The sequence below is a fragment of the Oryza sativa genome, chromosome 3, assembly GCF_034140825.1.
Source record: "Oryza sativa Japonica Group chromosome 3, ASM3414082v1".
Classification (NCBI taxonomy): domain Eukaryota; kingdom Viridiplantae; phylum Streptophyta; class Magnoliopsida; order Poales; family Poaceae; genus Oryza; species Oryza sativa.
The window spans coordinates 7,618,485-7,638,494 of NC_089037.1; the positions used below are offsets into that span (position 1 = coordinate 7,618,485).

Here is a 20,010-nt window from a genome sequence, read left to right on the forward strand (position 1 = left end):
CCACAACTCTAGTACATTTTGTAAGAGAGCTCCACCCAACTCCACTCCCAGTTTTGGTGGAGCTGAAACTGTTTGGCTGAACTCCAGCTACAGGAGGGGTGGAGCTAGAGCTGGAGCTATGCCAAACAAGCCCTAGGTTTGCACCGGCGAGGCTAAGAGCGGGTACAATAGCAGGCTATAAACCAGCTGCAAACATATTTTAAGAAGATAAATAAGGAGAGAGAAAGACAGCAGGCTACAGATTGGTAGTCAGCTGTAGCACGGACTTTAAGACACAGTATGTGTATGACAGGTGGGACCAAGTATTAATAGTGTAGTATGTAACTAATGTATGAATAAACTATTAGATTGACTATAGATGAATTGGAGTTAGTGGTCGGCTATTCTATTAAGCTTGCTCTAACAGTGCACGTGATGGAGCGACAAAATGCGGAGCTGTAAAGGATGTTTCAGTGTGCTTGTGCTGAGCTGAAAAGGCAGGGGTTTCTCGGTCAGTAATGCGTAGCAGTACTGTCCTATCGGGACTATTTGTTGAGCTGTAGTATGGCCTTTTGTTTTTTGACGATTGCATCAGAAGAGGTCCAGAACCTGGTTCCGCTAGCGGAACACGTTCGCCCGGCTGGAAGTAGCCTTGGTAAGTGGACAAGTGGTAGTAGTAGTAATCTGGTTGTCGTACCGACGTACTCCCTCCGTCTTATAATATAAGATTTCATATAATGTTTGATCACTCGTTTTATTTAAAAAATTTGTGCAAATATAAAAACGAAAAATTGTGCTTAAAGTACATGGATAATAAAGTAAGTCACAAAGAAAATAAATAATAATTCTAAAATTTTTTATATAAGACGAATGGTCAAACAGTGCAAGCAACTAGTCGGGTCTCCAGAGTCCAGAGTAACGAATTATCAGTGCATTTGGTGGCGTACGTACTACGCAGTGTTAATTCAACGGTGAAGCCGTTGGGTAAATACTAGCATCATGGCCAATCATGAGTTGTTGGTGGTACGCTCGTACTACCTCTGTCCCATATTCTAGCTGCACTCAGTTGATGTTCCCAGTTTTCTCGATTAACAGACAGACATTCGGATAGGTAAAAAGATGGCACAATCATGATTTGTCACACAGAAAATAAAAGGTCAAACAGAAAAGTGCACGAACAAAGTTTGGTAACTAATGTAAGCAACTCAAATCGAAATTTTCTTCACCCAAAATTTCTCCCTCAATTAATGTGTCGTTTTCCCTTCCTCTTCTTTCTTTCTTTCTTTTGTTCTGGATGCAACTGTTGCTTCGTCAATGATTAGATGACGATCTACTCCATGCGCGAACAGAACGCCGCGTCCCTTCGTCAGAATCAAGAGGCCCCTCTACCAACACAACAACGACGTGGACGTCCGATGCCAATGTAGTAGTACTCCAAACGCAAACCACCAACGAAATAATGGAGTGCGCCTGCACGACTGCTCTGCTCGACAGTGGGTAGGGGAGAAGATATCAACCGATCGTGGCGTGACATCTGCCGACGACGAAACCCCGCCAAAACAAGACATCTCGCCCCGTTCCGTCAAAACAAGCCGTGCGCGCAGCAGGTAGCACACGGCGCGCACGGCGTCTAGTCGCCGACCTGGAGGACGAGAGGGACGCGACAGTGCTCCGCTGTCAGTGCCTGTAGATAGCCCGCCTGCTGCGCGGAGAGACGGGGCACCGGCCGGTCCACCCACGCCATGATTGACTTGCTGGCGACCGCCGCGAGGAGACGAGACGTACGCTAGCGATCTAGGCCCCTGGTCGGGTCGATGGTGATCTGGAGCTGGAGCATCCGTTGGCTGGCTCCGAGCTCCGTATGGTTGGCGGCGTCCGAGAGCCGTGTCCCGTGTTGGATGATAGCATTTGGATGCGGATGCACGGGGCGGTGATTGATGGCATGTGCATCGTTGCGCTTGCGCACTCGTGCTGGCCTGGTGGGCAAGGGACTTGTATGGACTAGCAATGGGTTCTGGCTGAACGAGTCACCTTGGAATCTCCGAGCGCTGTTGTTAATCGCAAAAGAATAAGAGAAAGGTCTGCAGTTAATCGTAGTGATCTACGTTACAGTACTGAAATGGATCGGTATACAAATAAGATTGCAATCAAGAGCGGACTCGGGTTTGGGCTAGGACCTAGGTCAACCCACTGAGCATTGGGTCAGAGATCATTACATGATGAAATTTCGTATATTTATATGGGCTTTGGTACCCAGGGCCTAAGCCATGGCTCAGGACCTGGGTCCGCAGGAAATCTGACTAGTTCTAGACTTCTAGTAGGTGAATTAATAGGATTATTTAAAATAAATACGGTTTCTAAATCTCAGTGTTTAATTTGAAGCCACTGAATATTTGATGAATCTTAATCCGAGGGCATCCAAACTGTCCTCGATCTTCAGTTGAGCAGGTCTCATGAGAATGGGAGCAAATGGAAGGGAGGACTCACCGATAACGACTTCCTCCACAAACGATGAGTCCTCGAGATGATGTGTTTGATCCATGAGACATGGTATGAGGATATATTTTTAAGTGTTTGGTTTGAAGATAGATGGGACGAAATCATCTCTAGAGGGAACTATTCTTCTAAGATACGAGACGACCTGTTCCTAAAAATTCGTCGGACCAACTCATACCACGTGGAACATGGCTCATTCGTGAGGCTAGCAGGTGGGTTCAATGTCGTACCCCACCATCCATGTGCCTTCAACAAAAGAAAAGGTGATGGTCTCATCTGATCTCCTCGACCAAGCACAAGACAAAACCATCCTATCTCAAAAATCAAGAATGGGATCATCATATCCCGTTCTGTCGCAAAACCATGTGCACACTAATAGAGGATTGATATCCTCTGACGTGAAGTCAAAGGAATGTAGTGGGGCCCACATGTTAGTGATCACATCAGGGGCGTTCACGTTATAGGATCTGCTTCCCTAATAAAGACACCTTTTTTTTGGCATTGACGACATTGGTACCTATCAAAAATTGTTGGATTAGGTTTCTAGGCTAGGACCAGATTGGGGTGGAGAGATAGTGGTGAGGACAGTTTAGTGAGGAGGTCAAGTGGATGACAAAAAGTGAAACTACAGGGATGGAGGGCGGTGGAAGGGATCAATGGCAGGGGTGAAGGATAACATATGGTCAGGAGGTGAGCATGGCGATAGAGGATATGAAAGAACAAGTCACCAGAGGAGGGACCGGGAGAGTGATATGACATTGATGAGGTGGCTAGAGGGAAACATATGTTAGAGCTAGGGGCGACATCAACAATGAATTGGATCACGAGGAAGGAGAAAGGTTAGCATTTTACATATAAGGTTTTGCAGGAATCTTAAGACGGTACGAGGCATTGAGAAAGGTTAGATATGTTATGAAAAATCAGTCACTAACATACTCCCTCCGTTTCACAATATAAGCCATTATATGTATAGATTTATTAACATCAATATGAATGTGGAAAATACTAAAATGACTTACATTGTGAAACGGAGGAAGTAATAAAAACTCCCCCGTTCCAAAACTATAGCTAGCTTTATAGTTCAATGAATATAGGGAGTTGATGATCGAACGGATGACTATTTGAAATTACGAATGGAAAACGAAGTCGATCGGTTGCTGGTGTTCAATCCAATTTCACTCTGCGCGACAGCGCGAGTAAACATCATGCATGGACAAGATCCGAGTCCAAATCATGTTCGTGATGAGAGGTAGAACTAAGCTGGCCAGTTGCCTGCCTTACTGCAACTTCTCACCGACAACGCAGTGTTTGCGTTTCGTTATCAGCTCGTGCTGAATACTCGTTAGGACCTGCAGATCTCACAGTATTGACCAGGGGGCCATGGCATAAAGAGCTCATCCAAGATGGTGAATGCACGCCTACACATCATCCCACAGACCCACACAGAGGCACACACAAAGCACAGCTAACCACACGGAGACTAAAAGATGTTTCTGTTTAGGTGGTTTCAAACCTTCGACAGCAAAAACGAAGGCACGTCATTTTCTTGAGTGAAATCGTATATATACATCATATCCCATTACAAATACTACGAAGAGCATCATAAACACGCTCTGCTGTTTCTTCATCATCACAGTAAATAGTAGTCCTTTCAGATGTCACCTTCACCAGGGCTTCTCCTGGACTAGTGATCGAAATTACACGTTCACGATCTGAAGGTGCAGAGTAATCAGCGTCTGCAGAAAACGAGCATACAATTCCCTTTTCCTGCAAGGCTGACGGTATACAGCTCGCGTCCACAGTTCCCCAGTGTAGCAAGTGCCGCTCTGATCGATCTAATTCACTCTTTGCAGCAGCTAGCACATATTGTCCATTGCTTAGAAGGAGCTTTGCTTTCAACCTCGCAACAGCTGTGGTCTTGTCCAGCTGCCTAGGTTGCAACCCAAAGGCAACCTCAGTTGTCATGCGCACCTCGAATTCTTCCCGCATATTTGGGACCTCGATTGTTTTCCCCTTTGAGTAATACAGGAATGACCATGGTTGCTTATCTGTGGCTGGACACAACGACTTCTGACCTTCAGGAAACTGCATAGTAATGTAGACCATAAGGAAATCATAGCTTGGCCCAAATAGAAATAAGAAATAAATAGTAGCCATGAATAGCATACCAGTATGAGCTTTGGTTTCAGCAATCCCAGTAATGGATCAATTTTCCCCACCCTAGACAACATAGCAGCAAGTTTTTATTCAGCGTATAGTCTTCGCTCTGAAGTAGTAGAAACATAACATTTTGAATTCAATATCATACTTTATTCCAGAAAGGAAAGAACACCCAAGGACCTGGATCGCCAGAGGCATGAAAGGTTTTAGAGTCAACTCAGCATCAACTCCTTGCTGAAAATGAAATATTTATAAACTTCAGCATCTCAACAACTGTCAAGGTTGAATATATGATAGGTTCATATGACAGATTGGGCATTTGTACCTCCAAAACAAGAAGACATCGTTTGTCTGCACGCCATCGATGAAGCAAATGGACAGCTGGGCCATGCCTAAGACTCCAATGTGGACAAAATACAATGCAAGGTTCCTTCCAAGCTGCCCTGGCAGGATTTTTTTTTTGTTACACAGTATATCATAAAGGGAACAAAAGACTAAGAACAATATTTTTAAGTGCAGGTGAGCTCAAAAGAATACAAAATGTGGATCATAAAATTAATCACAACCAAAATAACAAATAAAAAGAAAGCCAGCACAGGACTTCTAAGAACAAGGTGGACACATATTACTGTAATCAAAAGGCCTTCTATCATATTGCAAATAAAGGTAACAACTGAAGATATAATAATTTCTGATCAAATTCTTACAGCAGGCCCTTTGAGTATAAATGAGAGAACAGTGATAGTTTGCCTTCCTTCAAAAGCTCTACATGGCCGAATAACGGCTCACAAGAGAAAAGCTGCAGGATAACCACACATTAGAGTAAGATGATGAGGAGTATTACTTTCATACTTCAAAACACACAGGGTAAAGGGAAGTACCTTCTCTTGGCGTGACTTGCATAGCCATTCAGGCAAGGCATTGGTAAAAGTAATTATTTCTTCTGCTGTCTCAGAAATCATAAATATGGGAACCTGACTCTGAAAAAAATTGTCATCCAAAAACAGATGTGAATAGCGATGTGGCATAAACTTCAAATTTCATAGTAGAATTAAAAGAAGGGGCATAGAACTACCGATATGAAAAATAACTTGTTACTACAGGTATAGGACACTTCGTATCACATGCATATTTAAACCCTCCTAGAAGCTAACCATCTTACACGTAGTTAGCAGTAAATCAGGCACTCTCAACTTGACACATCCACATAAGCAAATCCAAATGGCATATCCTGTAAAAGCATATGCTTCATAACTCACAAGGCTACAAGAATACTGAGAATTGAGGTCTACATACATGCACAAAATGTATAAGCTCTATAAGAATTAACAAGGAGGTCCACAATATGATTACAAGGGCCACAAATTACCTTCATGTTGGAAGAATGTAGTGTTTCTGACATATGTTCCAAAAGCAAAAGAATAATACCAATTCGTCCTATTGGTATTAATACAGAACCACCAGAATTTATTGCATCAATGATGCATGAGCATATGAAGCTGATTCTCTCTATCTCCTCTGCAATATCATCATTGCTGCACAGGAATTTGATGGTTTCATCTTCATCCATGCCATCATCCCTGAAAGATTTTTCAGTGCTTGAACAACAAAGCTACAAGGAGTTTATAGTTAACATATAAAGCTTGAATTAACAAAGTATGTGCCAGCAAAGCAGAAGTGCATCACACTAGCAATACCTGAACACTGAATTACTAGCAAGGAGAATGTCAGTTTCATCCACTATATGCTCACCCATCTTCTTGTTATCATCATACATGCCATTTAAGGAAGAAAAATCCGAAAACAATATCACATCATTTCCCTTCAGAGAGCTATAATCAAAGTCTAATGCATGAGCTGACACAAATATGGAGCTCGGCAAGTAGGTCATACTTGCTCTTGGACCTTTTATTGTCCAAACACAATTGCCAAGTTCGAGACCAGAACTAGAGGCTTTCAGCATCAACATGCCATTGAAGCAAACCTCCTCTCCATATTTTACATACTGGGTTTTTTGCATGCATTCTTCTATATTATCCAGACTGCACCAGATAGATATAAATCCCATTAGTTGAGAAAAAAAATGGTAACTCACTTCCATGAACTGCTTACAAATCTTCCAGTCATAAAATTTAATGACCACCATATGTCCCAAGTGCAGAAATTTGTTTGCAGGAAGCAAATAACTCTTAACCAGTTACACAAGTAACACAATAAGATGATAGGCCGCAGACATGTGGCAGTATCTGAATCTTTCTTTGCTCAAGTAATAAAACCATCATTGATATAACGCACTGGACTGATACTGAAACTAACTAGGGTGTAAACAGTAATTATCTTATCAGATTCTTATTAGCATTTGAAAGTCAAATCTTGACAAAATTCAATTATTCAAGTACATTTTTTTTGTGTATTAAATATTCATAAAAGTTTTTAAGTTTGTCTCTAGTAAGAATGTAAGTTCAACGTTCTGGACCAATAGCCAATATAAGCTAGGTGAAATTAAGCACTATCTTCTAATATAAACTCTTTAGTGGACCTGTAAAGTGACACCAAAGCAGCTAAATTATTATTTTCCTCGTCTTCAGTCGTGATCTTCTGCAACACTGACATGAGTTTCTTGAGCTTCTCCCCTTCCATCCACACTGGTGACTGATCCCTATCTGGTCCATAACACCTTACAAACTCACGGTGCATCTCTACCAACTCTCTCATCATTAGACTTCCCATCCTAGCAGCTACCTCTGTCACATAGACCTATTCAAAAGAAGAATAAAAGCCAACATAATGGTTAGGGCTTAAAATGACTGCAAAGTGAAGTGACATAATCGTTGAGCAAGTTTTGATGTATCTCGGATTGTTTGACTTCGTATTTAACTTTATTTTCTGAGGCATTTGCTTCGGATTATTGAAGGGAACATTGTAATATGGCTAACACTTCAAACAGACAACTTTTAAGACGTAACAACCTGCATTTTCCAAACAATAAAATGATCTGCAGCAAGCCATATCACCTAAACACTACTCGCTAATTCTCAGCCTAGAGTGCTATAGATTGAAGTGGTACAAGTTAAGAGGGTTGGGGGGATTCACCTTGGTGTTCGCAAATCCGGGGAATCGCGTGAGGAACGGGAGGCCAAGCAGCCCCGTAGCGGATGACACAAGCACGGCGTCTATGTGGCCTGCTTTGGCGGCCGCAACCGCGGTAGGCGACCGGTAGTAGGGCACACCGCGGATTAGGTCCTCCGCATCACCGGAGGAGGACGATGCGCCGAGGGGCACCGCGGAGAACGCCGTGAGAGCGGAGAGGTCGATGGGGCAGTCAAGGAGAATACGGAGCCCCTCCACCTCCAGGAGATGACTCGCCGGCGTGTAGTAGCCTCCATCGACTCCGGTGTCCAGGCAGGTCTGCGACGTCACATGAGCATTAGCATCAGGCGCCTGGGGCGCGCGAGAGAGAGAGGGAGAGGGAAGGAGTTTTGCGCTTACCAGTTTCATCGAGAACTCGAGGAGACACGGGGGATGAGGTTGGGAGGTGGGGAGGGGGTGGCGGCGGCTCGGAGAGAGTGGCGGCGCCGCCCTGGGAGCGAGAGTGCGAGAGGGGAGGACACAGCGGTTCGTGGGTGCTGTGAGGCGGCGAGGCGGGCCAGTGAAGAAGGCGGCGGCGGCGCCCAGGGTGGGGGTGGGGGTGGGGGGGGGGGGGTGGTGGTGCAGTACTTTGATTTTAGTCAATTACGCGAAACTACATCAACATGTAGATACCTCAATGTGGGTGTTTGATTAAGTTTTTTACGCAAAGCAATACGGTAATAACGTGTGATTAATTAAGTTTTAATTATTACAAACTTAAAAATTAGATTAATATGATATTTTAGAACAACTTTCATATAGAAAGTTTTCACACGAAACGTACCGTTTAGCAGTTTAAAATGCGTGCCACGAAAATCTTCATCTCCATTCAACTTTTGTTGGACTAACGAACAGGGCCCAAGTCCTCAACGAGCTATCTCAAGTTCTCGACGTTACGATTCTACCGTCCAAAAAAAAACTCAACCGAGCAATGGCTGTTCAGATTTATTGTACTTACGTCCCCGTCTAGGTTAAGGTTTTTGGGACGGAAAGAGTAAGATGATAAATTATATCACAAAACAGCATATCTATCATTGAGTTTATCATAAAACTTTAGTATAAAATATGTATCTTAGTACCGATTACCATAAAACTATATGTTTTAGATGGTGCATTAGTAAAATTCGATAATTTGGCGCTCTATTCATTGTCATTTTGATTGTATTGACACTACATGTTGGATAATCCGAGTCTATAACAACGGGTAAGAATTGTTAAATAATCAAAGCCAACAGAGTGAAGCTCAAAATATCAAAATTTTGCATTACAAAGCTACTTCATAAAAGATTTGAGGTATAACGTATGCTGTATTTGAGGTATAACGTATGCTGTATTGTTTTGCATCTCACGCCCAATGTTTACAGACGGTTATTACGTGTGGTAACCTTATCAGTTTTTAAAACTACGGTATATCTTGCGGTAACCGTGTTACCGTAGGGTGGCGGTAACCACCCCAACTCACACCTACCCAACTTATTATATGTCTGGCTGCAGGACCACAAGTTAAGACATGATAGTATATCGCAAAACTATAGTATCAATTTTATTAAATATAAAAAAACTACAACTCTTTGGATGTAAACAACATTCTTTTATATAGCTTCCTATAGTAATATATACTTTGCATTATTCTACTTTAAATATATAGTTTAATGATAAATTTGATGTTAAATTTTTAGTTTATGATAATCATATTTTAGTAACAGTATTTACAGTTCTGTAAAAAAAAATCTCTACTTTGAGTAATTTCACCCAAAAATCAGGATCTTCTACATCCTAGGTCTCTCTTCTACATCCTAGGTCTCCGCGTTCCGTCATCTGGCTTATGTTCTTCATGTAGCATTAAGATCGAATGACTCTATGAAATTACGTCGATACTTCTACATATTATGGGTAACGTAGGAGACATCCCTATTTTCCCCCGGGGGTCTTAATTACCACTGCTTAGCTTTCAATTCGCCTCCGACCATCAAATTAAATATGAATAACCCGTCCTCCTCTCTTTGAAACAAGGGGCGCTTCCGGTTCTGTGCGTGCTTCAAACAATTTTGTCTTCTCCATATTACCATATCTCTAGAGTCAATAATTTTCTATGAGGAACTACTGAACTCAATCACTTGCTGCCGTTACTCAACAGTTTTCTGTTGAGGTCTATCCCGTAGAGGTGGTCAAATACTCAAATCTTTTAACAAGACTCAACCACTCCCTATCTTACAAAACGAACTTGATAACAAAGTTACATTTGTTTTCTGAAATGACTGCTATATTAACACGACATGATATTATGATTCCTGTTATTTTACCAAAACGAGACAAACATATCTAAACGAGACAAAACGATGTACTCATGCTAGTATCAAATTTAGGTGTGCAAACCAAAACCACATATGCGGGAAAGAAGACGAATTATATAGAAGCGAATAAGTAAATTCCACGACAGTAAACAATTGCAAATCGTAAAATGACGACAGAAGAAGTGATAAACCATTATCCCTTTAAGTTTTTTAATTGAAGTACAGTTACACGAGGATAAGTAGAATCCATGACCAAATAAAGCGAGACCAGATATCTCCAATGCTTCGGGCGCCTGCGAGATTGATCAAGAGGTGGTTGCCTGCGAGGTCGCGCAACGTTTTGATAAGTTGCGTGGGGTAAATGGTAAACTTTGATGCAAATTGCACACGTTAACACGTTAGTTTTGCATAGAAACAGTAATATGCTAATCATAATTGTGAACAATGAAACGACAGTCCTAAAAAGAGCAGAGCGACAGAACCTCTGCACACATAGACCAGTTTTACATGCAAGTATCTTGAGGACATAACTTGCTGCTCCAAAATTCAAATTTATGCAGCCAACTCGCCAGCTTCTAGTTTATAGTAGAAGATATCGTACAACCAGAACGATAGTCATCAAGGGCTGAATAGACTATATGCAAAACATGCATATCGGATATGGAGGTAAGACAGCATACTGAAATCTTACAAGGAAGACACAAAGGAGTTGATTTATTTCTTCTCATCTTCTGGCTTGTCTGATTTGTCTTCCTTCTTCTCTTGCTGTCAGGAAGAAGAGCGTACATAGTTTAGTGATAATGGATGTACGCAAATGAGAAAATGATATAAATGCAGGGAAACTGACAGTGATTCTAAAATAGTAAAGTTACATACCAATGCAGATCGTATATAAAACTCAAAGTTACAGTATAGCTATAGCAGAATGAGCTTGTTTCAATAAGCCATTAACAAAACAACTATTTGCAACGACTTGGCAACTTAGAAAATCCGAATTCCTGTTACTCATGCATAATCATTATTTGTTCCAAAGCATTTTCTTCAAATATGCAATTCTAAGTTTTCACAGGATCAGAATCACTTATCAGAAGAATACAAGGCTTGATTATTTATCTGGTAAAGATTTGAATGTCCCAGCGAAAGATTTACTCCAAATAATATAAGATTATTTAGCAGTCTCCAGAAGAAAAACAGACCGTTCCAGCATGTGACAAAAAACACAAAAATACTCGCATACAAGAAACTTAAGGTACGAGGGACAATAGAAAGTCTAATGTCATAACTGTACTCAGACCTTCTAAGTTTGATTGAAACTCAACAATCTAAAAGGATAGAGAAAAGCATACCTCGCCCTGCCCATGCAATGATGCCAGCAAATCTTTCACAGAGGGGTCATTGGGGTCAACACCAGGGAGCTACAATTTGAAGGGGGAAAACAGCAAGAGTCAGTCATACGCAATGAAAATATCTATAGATTAGCATGTCATTGGTTCTAAACAAATACTTACAGAGTTAAGGATGGATGTAACAAATGATCTGTCTTCAAACACCTTGCTCATATCAGACTGACTAGACCCGCCTGCGTCCTGGACAGACATTTGAAGAGCTGCGCAGAAATCAAATTGGTTAAACATCAGACCAAAGAGCATGGAAATGTCTAAATGTGTTTCTTTGCATGCTGAGCTTTTCTTTACAAGTTAGCTTGTATTGGAAATGAATCAGTGCTACAAAAATGGATAAGAAGATACACCTATGAACTAGTAAGTCCTGAATCATTGTCGTTTGAATGAATTAAATTAAAGTTATAGAAGAATGAAAGAGCTCAGCGGAGAAAAGGACCTACCTAGTGCCAAGTCCTGGTCATCTACAGCAGCCTCTGCCATAGCAGCATCAGCCGCTGCAGCCCCTGAAGAACCCTCCTCCATTGACATTGCAAGAGCCTGTTGTAGTAGCTGAGCATCATCATCTTCCTGTGATCACATCACATCTATATTAGCCAACTCTTGTCCATCTAAACAGCATTCTCAACTCAGATAAATCAATATCTGATGCATACTAATTGAAATGAAAAAAAGTAATGCAATCATGTGTTTTAATTGAAATGGTTCCTTGCAAACTTCAATTATCAAAGATCAAGGTAGGTGGGATGAGATGACTTGTTTGAATTAAATCAGAAATACTGACAACAATATTTAGGCAAAAAAATATGTTCGAAGCAAAATAAAGAGTGGATGAAACAATTAGCACATACATATGGGCTATCAGCAGAATCATGACTAAGCAGCACTAAGTGATGATTTCTGAATGAATTGATTCTACTGATCAAGGATCACAAAGTTACTCTGTAGTCATATGGGGTTCATTTCATTTTACCACAAAGTGAAAAGTCTTTATCAATGAACTTCACAAAATTGTTTGAATTTTATTTATTTTTTTTACGTGCTAACAAGAGATGCACCAGCAAAACAAAATAGTTGTTGCTTTCTCTTCAGTGGGCAAATATTGATCGCAACCTTGTTATATAGTTATCACATCTCGACAAAGAAAGAAATGGCCAAAAAGCCTACATCAGCAACAATATTGTTCAAGCAGTACTAGAATATTGCTACTACAGAGCTTCTTCTGTAAACCCCAACATGAAAATAACTGTTATGCTTGCATTGACAAGCAATGCTGCCAGGTAACTTTTTGTTTATATAAAGCGTGGTCCAGATTGAATGCCATTGGTAATTTTGTAAATTGCTATACAAGTCCAATGGTGTGTGTTGATGAAGTTTAAAATGATTTAGATAGCTATATGACATAATACCCCAATTGTAGAACTTTTCACAATGTGATGATTAACTGTAGGATAACGACAATACCTTCGGCTGATCTTTTTTATCATCAGCAGCATTTGAGGCAGGTTCCGCTTCTGCCATAACAGAATCAGCGTTTGAGCTTGAGGCATGGTCCTTATTTTCAGCACCAGAAGATTCTTCTGCGGCCTTCTTCGCAATAGCCTCTTGCCTTGCTCGCTCTTCTTCCATGGACAACCGCAGGGCGAGTGCCAATTCTGGATCTACATTTGGGTCCACATCAAATTCAAATCCAGCTGCACCAGTAGCTGCTGCTGCTGCTGCAGAAGCAGCAAAACCGCTTCCACCTTCTTCACCAGTGAAGATAGGAGTACTGTGAAAAGAGGGATATTAATTTGTCAGCAGAAATACATTAAAACAACAACCTAGAGCCCGAACAAATTGATACATTATTACCTTATAAGCACATCGGAAAGGGCATTTTCACCGGGAGGGACATGAACGATGTGGCTGCTATCACTACTGTTCACAGCAGAGATTAGCGCTTCCAGTTTCTCAGGCTTATCATCATCGGTTTCACCAAAGTCAACGATGTCAAGAGCCACATTATTCTTCTTCAGCTTTTTCCCGATTGTTTCCAAAACTTTCTTGTCGTATTTCACAGGGCTGAAAGATTAGGCCAGCATCATCAACCGCGACTCATATAAAAAGGTACCATACAAGTTATCATACCTTCCAATAAAAGCTATAATCCGCTGTTGCTGCCTCTTATTCTGGCGATGCTTCAGAGCCAGCTGAGCAACCTGAATTGCTGCAGCCAAATTTGCTTCAGCACCAACTTCAAGTCCTGCAGCATACATTGTTGGACATCGGTTCATTAGAAAACTACCAAGTACCAGAACGGAGTAACTGGCCAACTACATAGTCATGCAACCACAAGGCATCAGCATTACCATTACCCAGATTCTAACCATGCTAAGTTCATAAAGTCATACAAATTGACTAATTGGTACAAATTTTCCTCTGCTACAACTACAAACATATCCACTAAAGTACTAAATATGGGGTTGATGGGAACTCACCGTGCATACAAGCGAGGATCTTGCCGAGGTCGCTGGTGGGAGTGACGAGCACGCGCACGCCCTTTCCGGCCATCGTCATGACGCCCACCGTGTTCTCCGGGTTGGACTGCAAAGGCCCCCGAAAAAAAAAACAGTCAGATCCGGAGCCCAGAACCCTAAATCGCACACAACGAAGGCCGCGCGGATCGATCGGGTCGGACGGTGGCGTACCTGGGTCTTGGCGCCACAGATGAGGTTGACGGCGTCGGCCTGAGCCTGGAATCGCGACGGCGAGTAGTCGCCGTTCCGCATCCACTCCGAGTTGTCTATGCAGATCATCGTCGCCTGCGGAGAGGGGAGCCACGCAAAAAAAGCGATAAATAAGTGAATCAGAGCTCGGCGAAATCGATCTGTGGGAGGGAGGGCGGCGAGCTGCGCGGCGAACCTCGAGCACCATGGCTGCGTCCCCCCGATGTGTTCCGGCCGTCGAGGGGGTTGGCTTGGTTTGGGGAGCAAGATGATACGGGAGGAATCGGGAGCAGAAGCCGTGGGGGTTGTGGGTTATATTTGCTGCTTTCCACTCCGGAAACGGGTCGCTTTCTGAAGAGGAAACCTATTCGGCCCACGTCCGTCCAGCCCGGACGCTGAGTAGAATTCCAGTGTTTCTCAAATGGAATAGGTTCACTTTGACTCCCTTAACTAAGGGACCGAATCTGATTTATATGGCTGAATCACGATACGGGATATCTCGACCTTCAACTGTTTAAACTGGTGTAATTTGACTCGTTTGATGGTTTTGGAGGACGGTTTCTCTAAGATGGCGGTGTTGACCTGGTCGAGGGCCGGCGACAAGCTCCCAACCCTCACATCCCCCTCCTCTGAGGCTGCGCCGCAGCCCGCGTCCGTCGTCACCGTCATGGAGGAGGAAGAAGGTAAGGCTGCGTCAGGGGACGTGGAGAGGAGGAAGGCATGGTTTGAGGAGATGATGCATGTGTCGTGCAGGACCGCGTCCAGCGACAACGCCGTTGCCTCCCCCACCCGCGTCGCTCCTCCCGCCTTCAACACCGCAGCAGTAGGAGCAGAAGAAGCCGGCGGCGACCATAATCTACCGCCCTCGTCAACGTCTTCTCCACCTTCGTCGCCATCATGACTACCGACAAGGTCGGCCGCTGCGCCCTCTTCCTCCAAGGCGACACCAAAATGATCATCTTCCAAGCAAGCAATCATTTCAGCAAACACCTCACGCCATTTCTCACCATTGACCTTGATTTTCTTGATTTAATCTCGTTCTGTCATCGATTGGAACTAACCAAATATCCCATTTCTTGATAGGATTTGCAAATCTTGGTAGGACGTTCATTGGATTGCAGTTTGGGCTGAGCGGGATGGGGGCAATCTCGAAGTAGTACATGAACGAGGCGGAGCTCCTGAGGACAGCCATCAAGTCCATATCGGCGGCGCCGGTGACGCTCGAGAGAGCAACAAGTCACGGCCCTTCAGCCACGACTTGGAGAAAGGCCCTCGCCCCCCAGCTGGATCTAGCCCCAGCTCCCCGCGTATGTCTGAAGGGGAAGAGAAAGTGGGAGAGAGAGAAGGGAGAGAGGAGGAGGAAGGGGAGGAGAGAGGATAACATGTGGGCCCTACATGTCAATGGGACCCTAAAAATAAATGACAAGTGGGTCCCGTATATATATTTTTTAAATTCTAAAGCCTTATAAGTGTCACATGAAACGAATATCAGGTCAACACTACTGACGTTAGCGAAACCATCATTCAAAACCGTCGATAGAGTCAAATGATAAGCCATTATTCCTTTTATTAGTTATTAATCAAAGTACAGTACCCCGTGGATAAGTAAAAATCGACTAATAGTAAAGGCAGATAAAGCAATCAGGCCATTAATACAAATAGAAAAGCATAACTATCTGCCTATGATCTCTCCCACAAACCTGACATGTATGTGATCATTGTCACCAAACAACTTATTCAGGCTTATTGTAGTAGGCAACCAGGTTACCATTGCTAACTTGCCAAACAAATGGTGTAATGCAATCAAATATTCCATTCAGCACGGACTGTTACAACTACATTACAATTTTCAGCACCAACCATTCACACGGGTTGATTACTAATGGGAACAGGCATACTGGTACATTACTAATGGGAACAGGCAACAAAGCCTACATCGTTCAGCACCATCTGTCCATGACCTCCCACAAAGATGGCTGTATATGTTCATTGTCAGCAAACGGCCTCTTGATACTTCTCGTAGTAGGCAACCAAACCATAACCAGGCATAAAAACAATTACCATAACCAAACACCATTCAGCACCAGTGATAAGTTAGACATAACAAATCAGACTTAACAAATAACTACTCCTTCAAATTATCAAACTTACAAAATTCATCAAATTAAATATAGCCCAGAGTGTTTAAAGAAGATAACAATTTAAGTTTTTCATCATCTTAAGTTAAAAAAAAAGTTTTTCATTTTCACTAGAAATGTGAACAACATTCTTAAGATCATTGCACAAAACATTATCGAAAGATAAATAGCCCATGCATTCACACATGTTATATGACTAATAAAACCAGTTTTAGAATTTAATTAAGAGCACCATGTTCAGCCAAAACCACACAAGCAGCCACATGCGAATGACCGGCAATTTCACAATAACAGCCCCCTAATTAATACACCATGAGCGGTTGAACCTTGCAGTATCCATCTCCGAGGCTATAGCGGACAGATTTGTGCTTGACCATCCGAAGCCCTTTGCCAAGCTCGCCGGACCGCACCACCTCGACGGCGGTCAGGACGGCGAACACTTCCTCACGCTTGGGCCCGTCCCACTCTGACTTGTACTCCGTCTCCGGCGATGGCTTGGCGAAAATCCTGACGATGCAGAACCTAGCGGAGCCCAGGTGCAAGAGGTTGGAGTAACGAGGCACCCACCCCTTTCGCGGCCTGACATCTTGCTGCCAGATGTTGCGCTGGACCGGCGGAGAACCCTGTTCGGCGGCAGCGGCGAGGTCACAGGCGCACATGGGGTTACCTGTGCTATTCCTTGCAAGCCCGAACCAGAGCTTGTGCTCGGAGACATACTCCGCGCGGCCGGAGAAAGGGAGCGCCCACTCTGCATGCTTCGCCCATGCGAGGCGCGAGATGTCGTATGCATACGTGCCGTCGCCGTCGTTGGAGATCCAGATGCTGTTGCCGCCGACCACGGCGTAGGCTCGGCGGGATCCACCGCGCACTTCTCGGGGCGCCGCCGGGAGTGCCTCGCAGGTCCAATCCTCAAATGAGGAATTGCCGTGGACTAACTTCTGGAAGCAGTGTTTGCTGTCGAGGACGTAGACGCCGCTGTCGTCGACAGGTACGGAGATGGGCCAGTACAAGGGTGCCTTGAGAACAGGGCCGCTTCTCACGACGCGGAAGCTGTCGTCGTAGATGGTGGTGCGGCCAGTTGCTTCCACGGCCAACACCTTGTCGCGCGCGAGCAGCATAAAATCCATGTGGCCATTGACAAGTTCCCTAGCACAAAATCTCGCGCGTGTCGGAGGCAGGGGAGCCTCCTCGATGCCGGGAACGAGCAGACGTGGCACCTGACCTGGATAGAAGAAGCGCGACATGTTGATACGGCGTAGGATGTAGAACTGTTCGTTGCCTCGCCAAGAGCCCTTCGCCACCATAAACACGAACCGCCGCAGGAGGCTCATCGCCGAAACTCTTCAAGGTTTATCGTTTATTTCGGCGACGATCTCTCCTACTTATTTTGTCTAAAAGAAGAGATAGCAAAAACAAGAGTCCAATAAGTAAGAGTATAAACACGCAAATACTTCACTCTAAGGGCCTGCTTGGGAACAGAGAATATTTTTGCACTTGTAAATCAAAATCCACATGTAACCTCTCGTGCCCCAAGTTTGCCAGTGAAACAAAATACCTGCAGGCCAATCTGTTTGGGAGAGGATAGGACTATACCCATGATTTGAGCAAGAAACATTAACATCAACTCATCCCAATAATGGTTGGTGCACAATATACATCCAAATTTTAAATCAAAACACCAAATTGAAGGTACAAAACAGAAGAAAATAAAAACAAAATTCAGACCAAATCAACTCTGCGCATCTATGATAGTCGACCATTGTGTTAATCATCAAAATTCAGATAAAAGAACACTGTACTGCAGCCTAGCAGTAGCAGCTGCAAAATATACAAATATAATGAAAAGTTCAGACCAAACAATCAAGGCCAGTTATATGCCTTCTCTCTACAACCAAGACACCAAATTAGACCTTGTGGATCAGCAAGATGGGGAATAGAACAATGCGATAGCCTGGCACAAAGTTGCGGTCACCAAAGTAACCGAAGATGAGGATCAAGACAATGGAAACTATGAATGCTTCGAGTGAGACCTAACCATTGGGTCGGAGACAACCATGGGCGTAGATAAGATTGTCTTGGTGGCGCCGGTTCAGATCGAGGCTGCAACGGTGGTGATTCTGGTGACAGCAGTGGAGAGTGGAGAAGACAATGGGCAGCGGTGGCTCCGAGCGTAGACCAACAGCGGTGGTGGTGGCGGCGGCGTAGATCGAAGAGCAGGGCTACGGCGGTGGAAACGGGGGATGCGGCGGCGGTCGACTTGGAGCGAGCGAGGTCGACTTTTCACGGAAAAAGTGTGGCCTCGATGGGCCACACTTATTTTCCGACGGAATGGGTCAAAAACAGGTGCAATTTTAGTGTAATAATCCCTCCGTCCCCTGATATAAGATTTTGACATTTTATTTGTACTGATTGACCACTCGTCTTATTCAAAAAATTTATGCAAATATAAAAAACAGAAAGTTATGCTTAAAGTACTTTGGATAATAAAGTAAGTCAAAAAAAATAATAATTCTAAATTTTTTTAATAAGACGAATGGTCAAACAGTGCAAACAAAATATCAAAATCCCATATATTAGGGGACAGAGGGAGTACCATCCAAGAGCCGACATTGGAAAATACGAAAAAAGTGCACCGAAGGTCCCTCAACTTGTCATCGAGTTACAAAATCGTTCCCCAGCCGTAAAATCAGATATAAGACATCCTTTGACTTATAAAAACCGTTCACTTTAGGTCATTTGATGGTTTTGACCCCGGTTTTGTCCGACGCGATGACTGAGTCATCGTGCAACGACCTGGGAGAAGGAGAGGGCGTCGCCACATGGGCGAGCTCGAGGACGAAGATCCCAACGGCGGCGAGGTGAGCGACCTCGATGGCATTGCGCCCGCCATCGACGACCCCCGCCTCTCCCATCGACGACCCACGCGAGCGTGCACTCGTCTTCGGCGACCCGAGACTCAACGAACCTAGACATGGCGGGCTCGTCGTCCACGACATGGCCCCCGGGCCTCGATGCTACTGGACATGGCGCATCGGCGCCCTCGCCGTACTCGAGCTCCGCCACCCAGCACCCGCCCACAATGCCTGCGTCGTTCCTGCCTCGCTGTTGCCTCCCTAGGCCCATCTTTGGCCGATGCGGAGCTCTGTCGGGCCGCCGTCGGTCTTGCGTGATGCTGTGAGGTCGCTTACCTCGTTGCCGAGGTCTTCGTCCTCGAGCTCGTCCGCGCAGCGATGCCCTCCCCTTCTCCTGCGTCACCGCCGCTGACGACGCGTGACGCCATCCTCCTTCTCCCGCTTCCCAGGCCTCTTCAACCCCGAGCTCGCACGCACGGTGGCACCCTCCTTCTCCCCCGTCGTTGCTGCCACTAGCCGCCACCGCGGCGCCGCCCTCCACCTCGCCCCGCCGGCTGACCTATATGTAGAGAAGAGTGAGATAGAGGAGGAACTGAGGAAGGGAGATGAGGGGAAAGAGATGACGTGGCATCCTGATATGTGGGAACCCACGTGGGTCCCACATTGACTCAGCCGTTGCGTCGGACAAAACCGGAGTCAAAACTACCGATGGACCTAAAGTGAATGGTTTTTGTAAGTTAAAGGATGTCTATATCTGGTTTTACAATTGGGGGCGATTTTTTAACTCGATGACAGGTTGAGGAACTTTCGGCGCACTTTTTCTTATGGCCGCAGGAAGGCGACGAGGAGGAGTC

At 44.3% G+C, this 20,010-nt stretch overlaps 3 protein-coding genes and 1 long non-coding RNA gene across 6 annotated transcripts; 1 reads left to right on the plus strand and 3 right to left on the minus strand.

Moving 5' to 3' along the window:
• Positions 1 to 3,951: 3,951 nt before the first annotated feature.
• On the minus strand, positions 3,952 to 8,260 carry LOC4332221 (uncharacterized). Its single transcript, XM_015772400.3, has 11 exons — positions 8,125 to 8,260; positions 7,729 to 8,043; positions 7,175 to 7,392; positions 6,333 to 6,677; positions 6,005 to 6,215; positions 5,517 to 5,615; positions 5,343 to 5,434; positions 4,961 to 5,078; positions 4,784 to 4,869; positions 4,644 to 4,695; positions 3,952 to 4,560 (listed from the first exon to the last, which is right to left on the minus strand). The coding sequence occupies exons 1-11, from the start codon at positions 8,131 to 8,133 to the stop codon at positions 4,045 to 4,047; spliced, it is 2,061 nt and encodes a 686-aa protein (XP_015627886.1). The 5' UTR covers positions 8,134 to 8,260; the 3' UTR covers positions 3,952 to 4,044.
• A 1,892-nt stretch (positions 8,261 to 10,152) lies between these two features.
• LOC4332222 (26S proteasome non-ATPase regulatory subunit 4 homolog) lies at positions 10,153 to 14,451 on the minus strand. 2 transcript variants are annotated; one of them, XM_015776829.3, is made up of 11 exons: positions 14,363 to 14,451; positions 14,149 to 14,262; positions 13,939 to 14,044; positions 13,589 to 13,703; positions 13,313 to 13,522; positions 12,923 to 13,229; positions 11,902 to 12,028; positions 11,567 to 11,664; positions 11,405 to 11,473; positions 10,750 to 10,823; positions 10,153 to 10,378 (listed from the first exon to the last, which is right to left on the minus strand). In XM_015776829.3, exons 1-10 carry the CDS (start codon positions 14,372 to 14,374, stop codon positions 10,773 to 10,775), a joined length of 1,209 nt encoding a protein of 402 aa, XP_015632315.1. In that variant the 5' UTR covers positions 14,375 to 14,451; the 3' UTR covers positions 10,153 to 10,378; positions 10,750 to 10,772. The 2 variants fall into 2 exon arrangements, with proteins under 2 accessions (XP_015632315.1, XP_066164372.1); XM_066308275.1 differs by having other exon boundaries at positions 10,153 to 10,823.
• A 247-nt stretch (positions 14,452 to 14,698) lies between these two features.
• On the plus strand, positions 14,699 to 15,626 carry LOC9272214 (uncharacterized). Of its 2 annotated transcripts, none has more exons than XR_010739843.1 (3): positions 14,699 to 14,849; positions 14,920 to 15,132; positions 15,250 to 15,626. It is a non-coding gene; the product is annotated as an uncharacterized lncRNA (long non-coding RNA). The 2 variants fall into 2 exon arrangements; XR_010739845.1 differs by having other exon boundaries at positions 14,920 to 15,078.
• An 800-nt stretch (positions 15,627 to 16,426) lies between these two features.
• On the minus strand, positions 16,427 to 18,588 carry LOC9267995 (uncharacterized). Its single transcript, XM_015774022.3, has 2 exons — positions 18,340 to 18,588; positions 16,427 to 17,695 (listed from the first exon to the last, which is right to left on the minus strand). The coding sequence occupies exon 2, from the start codon at positions 17,633 to 17,635 to the stop codon at positions 16,607 to 16,609; it is 1,029 nt and encodes a 342-aa protein (XP_015629508.1). The 5' UTR covers positions 17,636 to 17,695; positions 18,340 to 18,588; the 3' UTR covers positions 16,427 to 16,606.
• Positions 18,589 to 20,010: the final 1,422 nt, after the last annotated feature.

Excerpts from the sequence above, each read along its gene's own strand:
- LOC4332221 (XM_015772400.3), bottom strand. Across the intron at positions 5,079-5,342 it reads TTATACTCAAAGGGCCTGCT|GGCAGCTTGGAAGGAACCTT; the intron begins GTAAGAATTTGA and ends AAATCCTGCCAG. Across the intron at positions 4,870-4,960 it reads GATGTCTTCTTGTTTTGGAG|CAAGGAGTTGATGCTGAGTT; the intron begins GTACAAATGCCC and ends TTTCATTTTCAG.
- LOC9267995 (XM_015774022.3), bottom strand. The coding sequence starts at position 17,635 with ATGAGCCTCCTGCGGCGGTTCGTGTTTATGGTGGCGAAGGGCTCTTGG.
- LOC4332222 (XM_015776829.3), bottom strand. Across the intron at positions 12,029-12,922 it reads ATAAAAAAGATCAGCCGAAG|GAAGATGATGATGCTCAGCT; the intron begins GTATTGTCGTTA and ends ATGTGATCACAG. Across the intron at positions 11,665-11,901 it reads TGACCAGGACTTGGCACTAG|CTCTTCAAATGTCTGTCCAG; the intron begins GTAGGTCCTTTT and ends ATTTCTGCGCAG.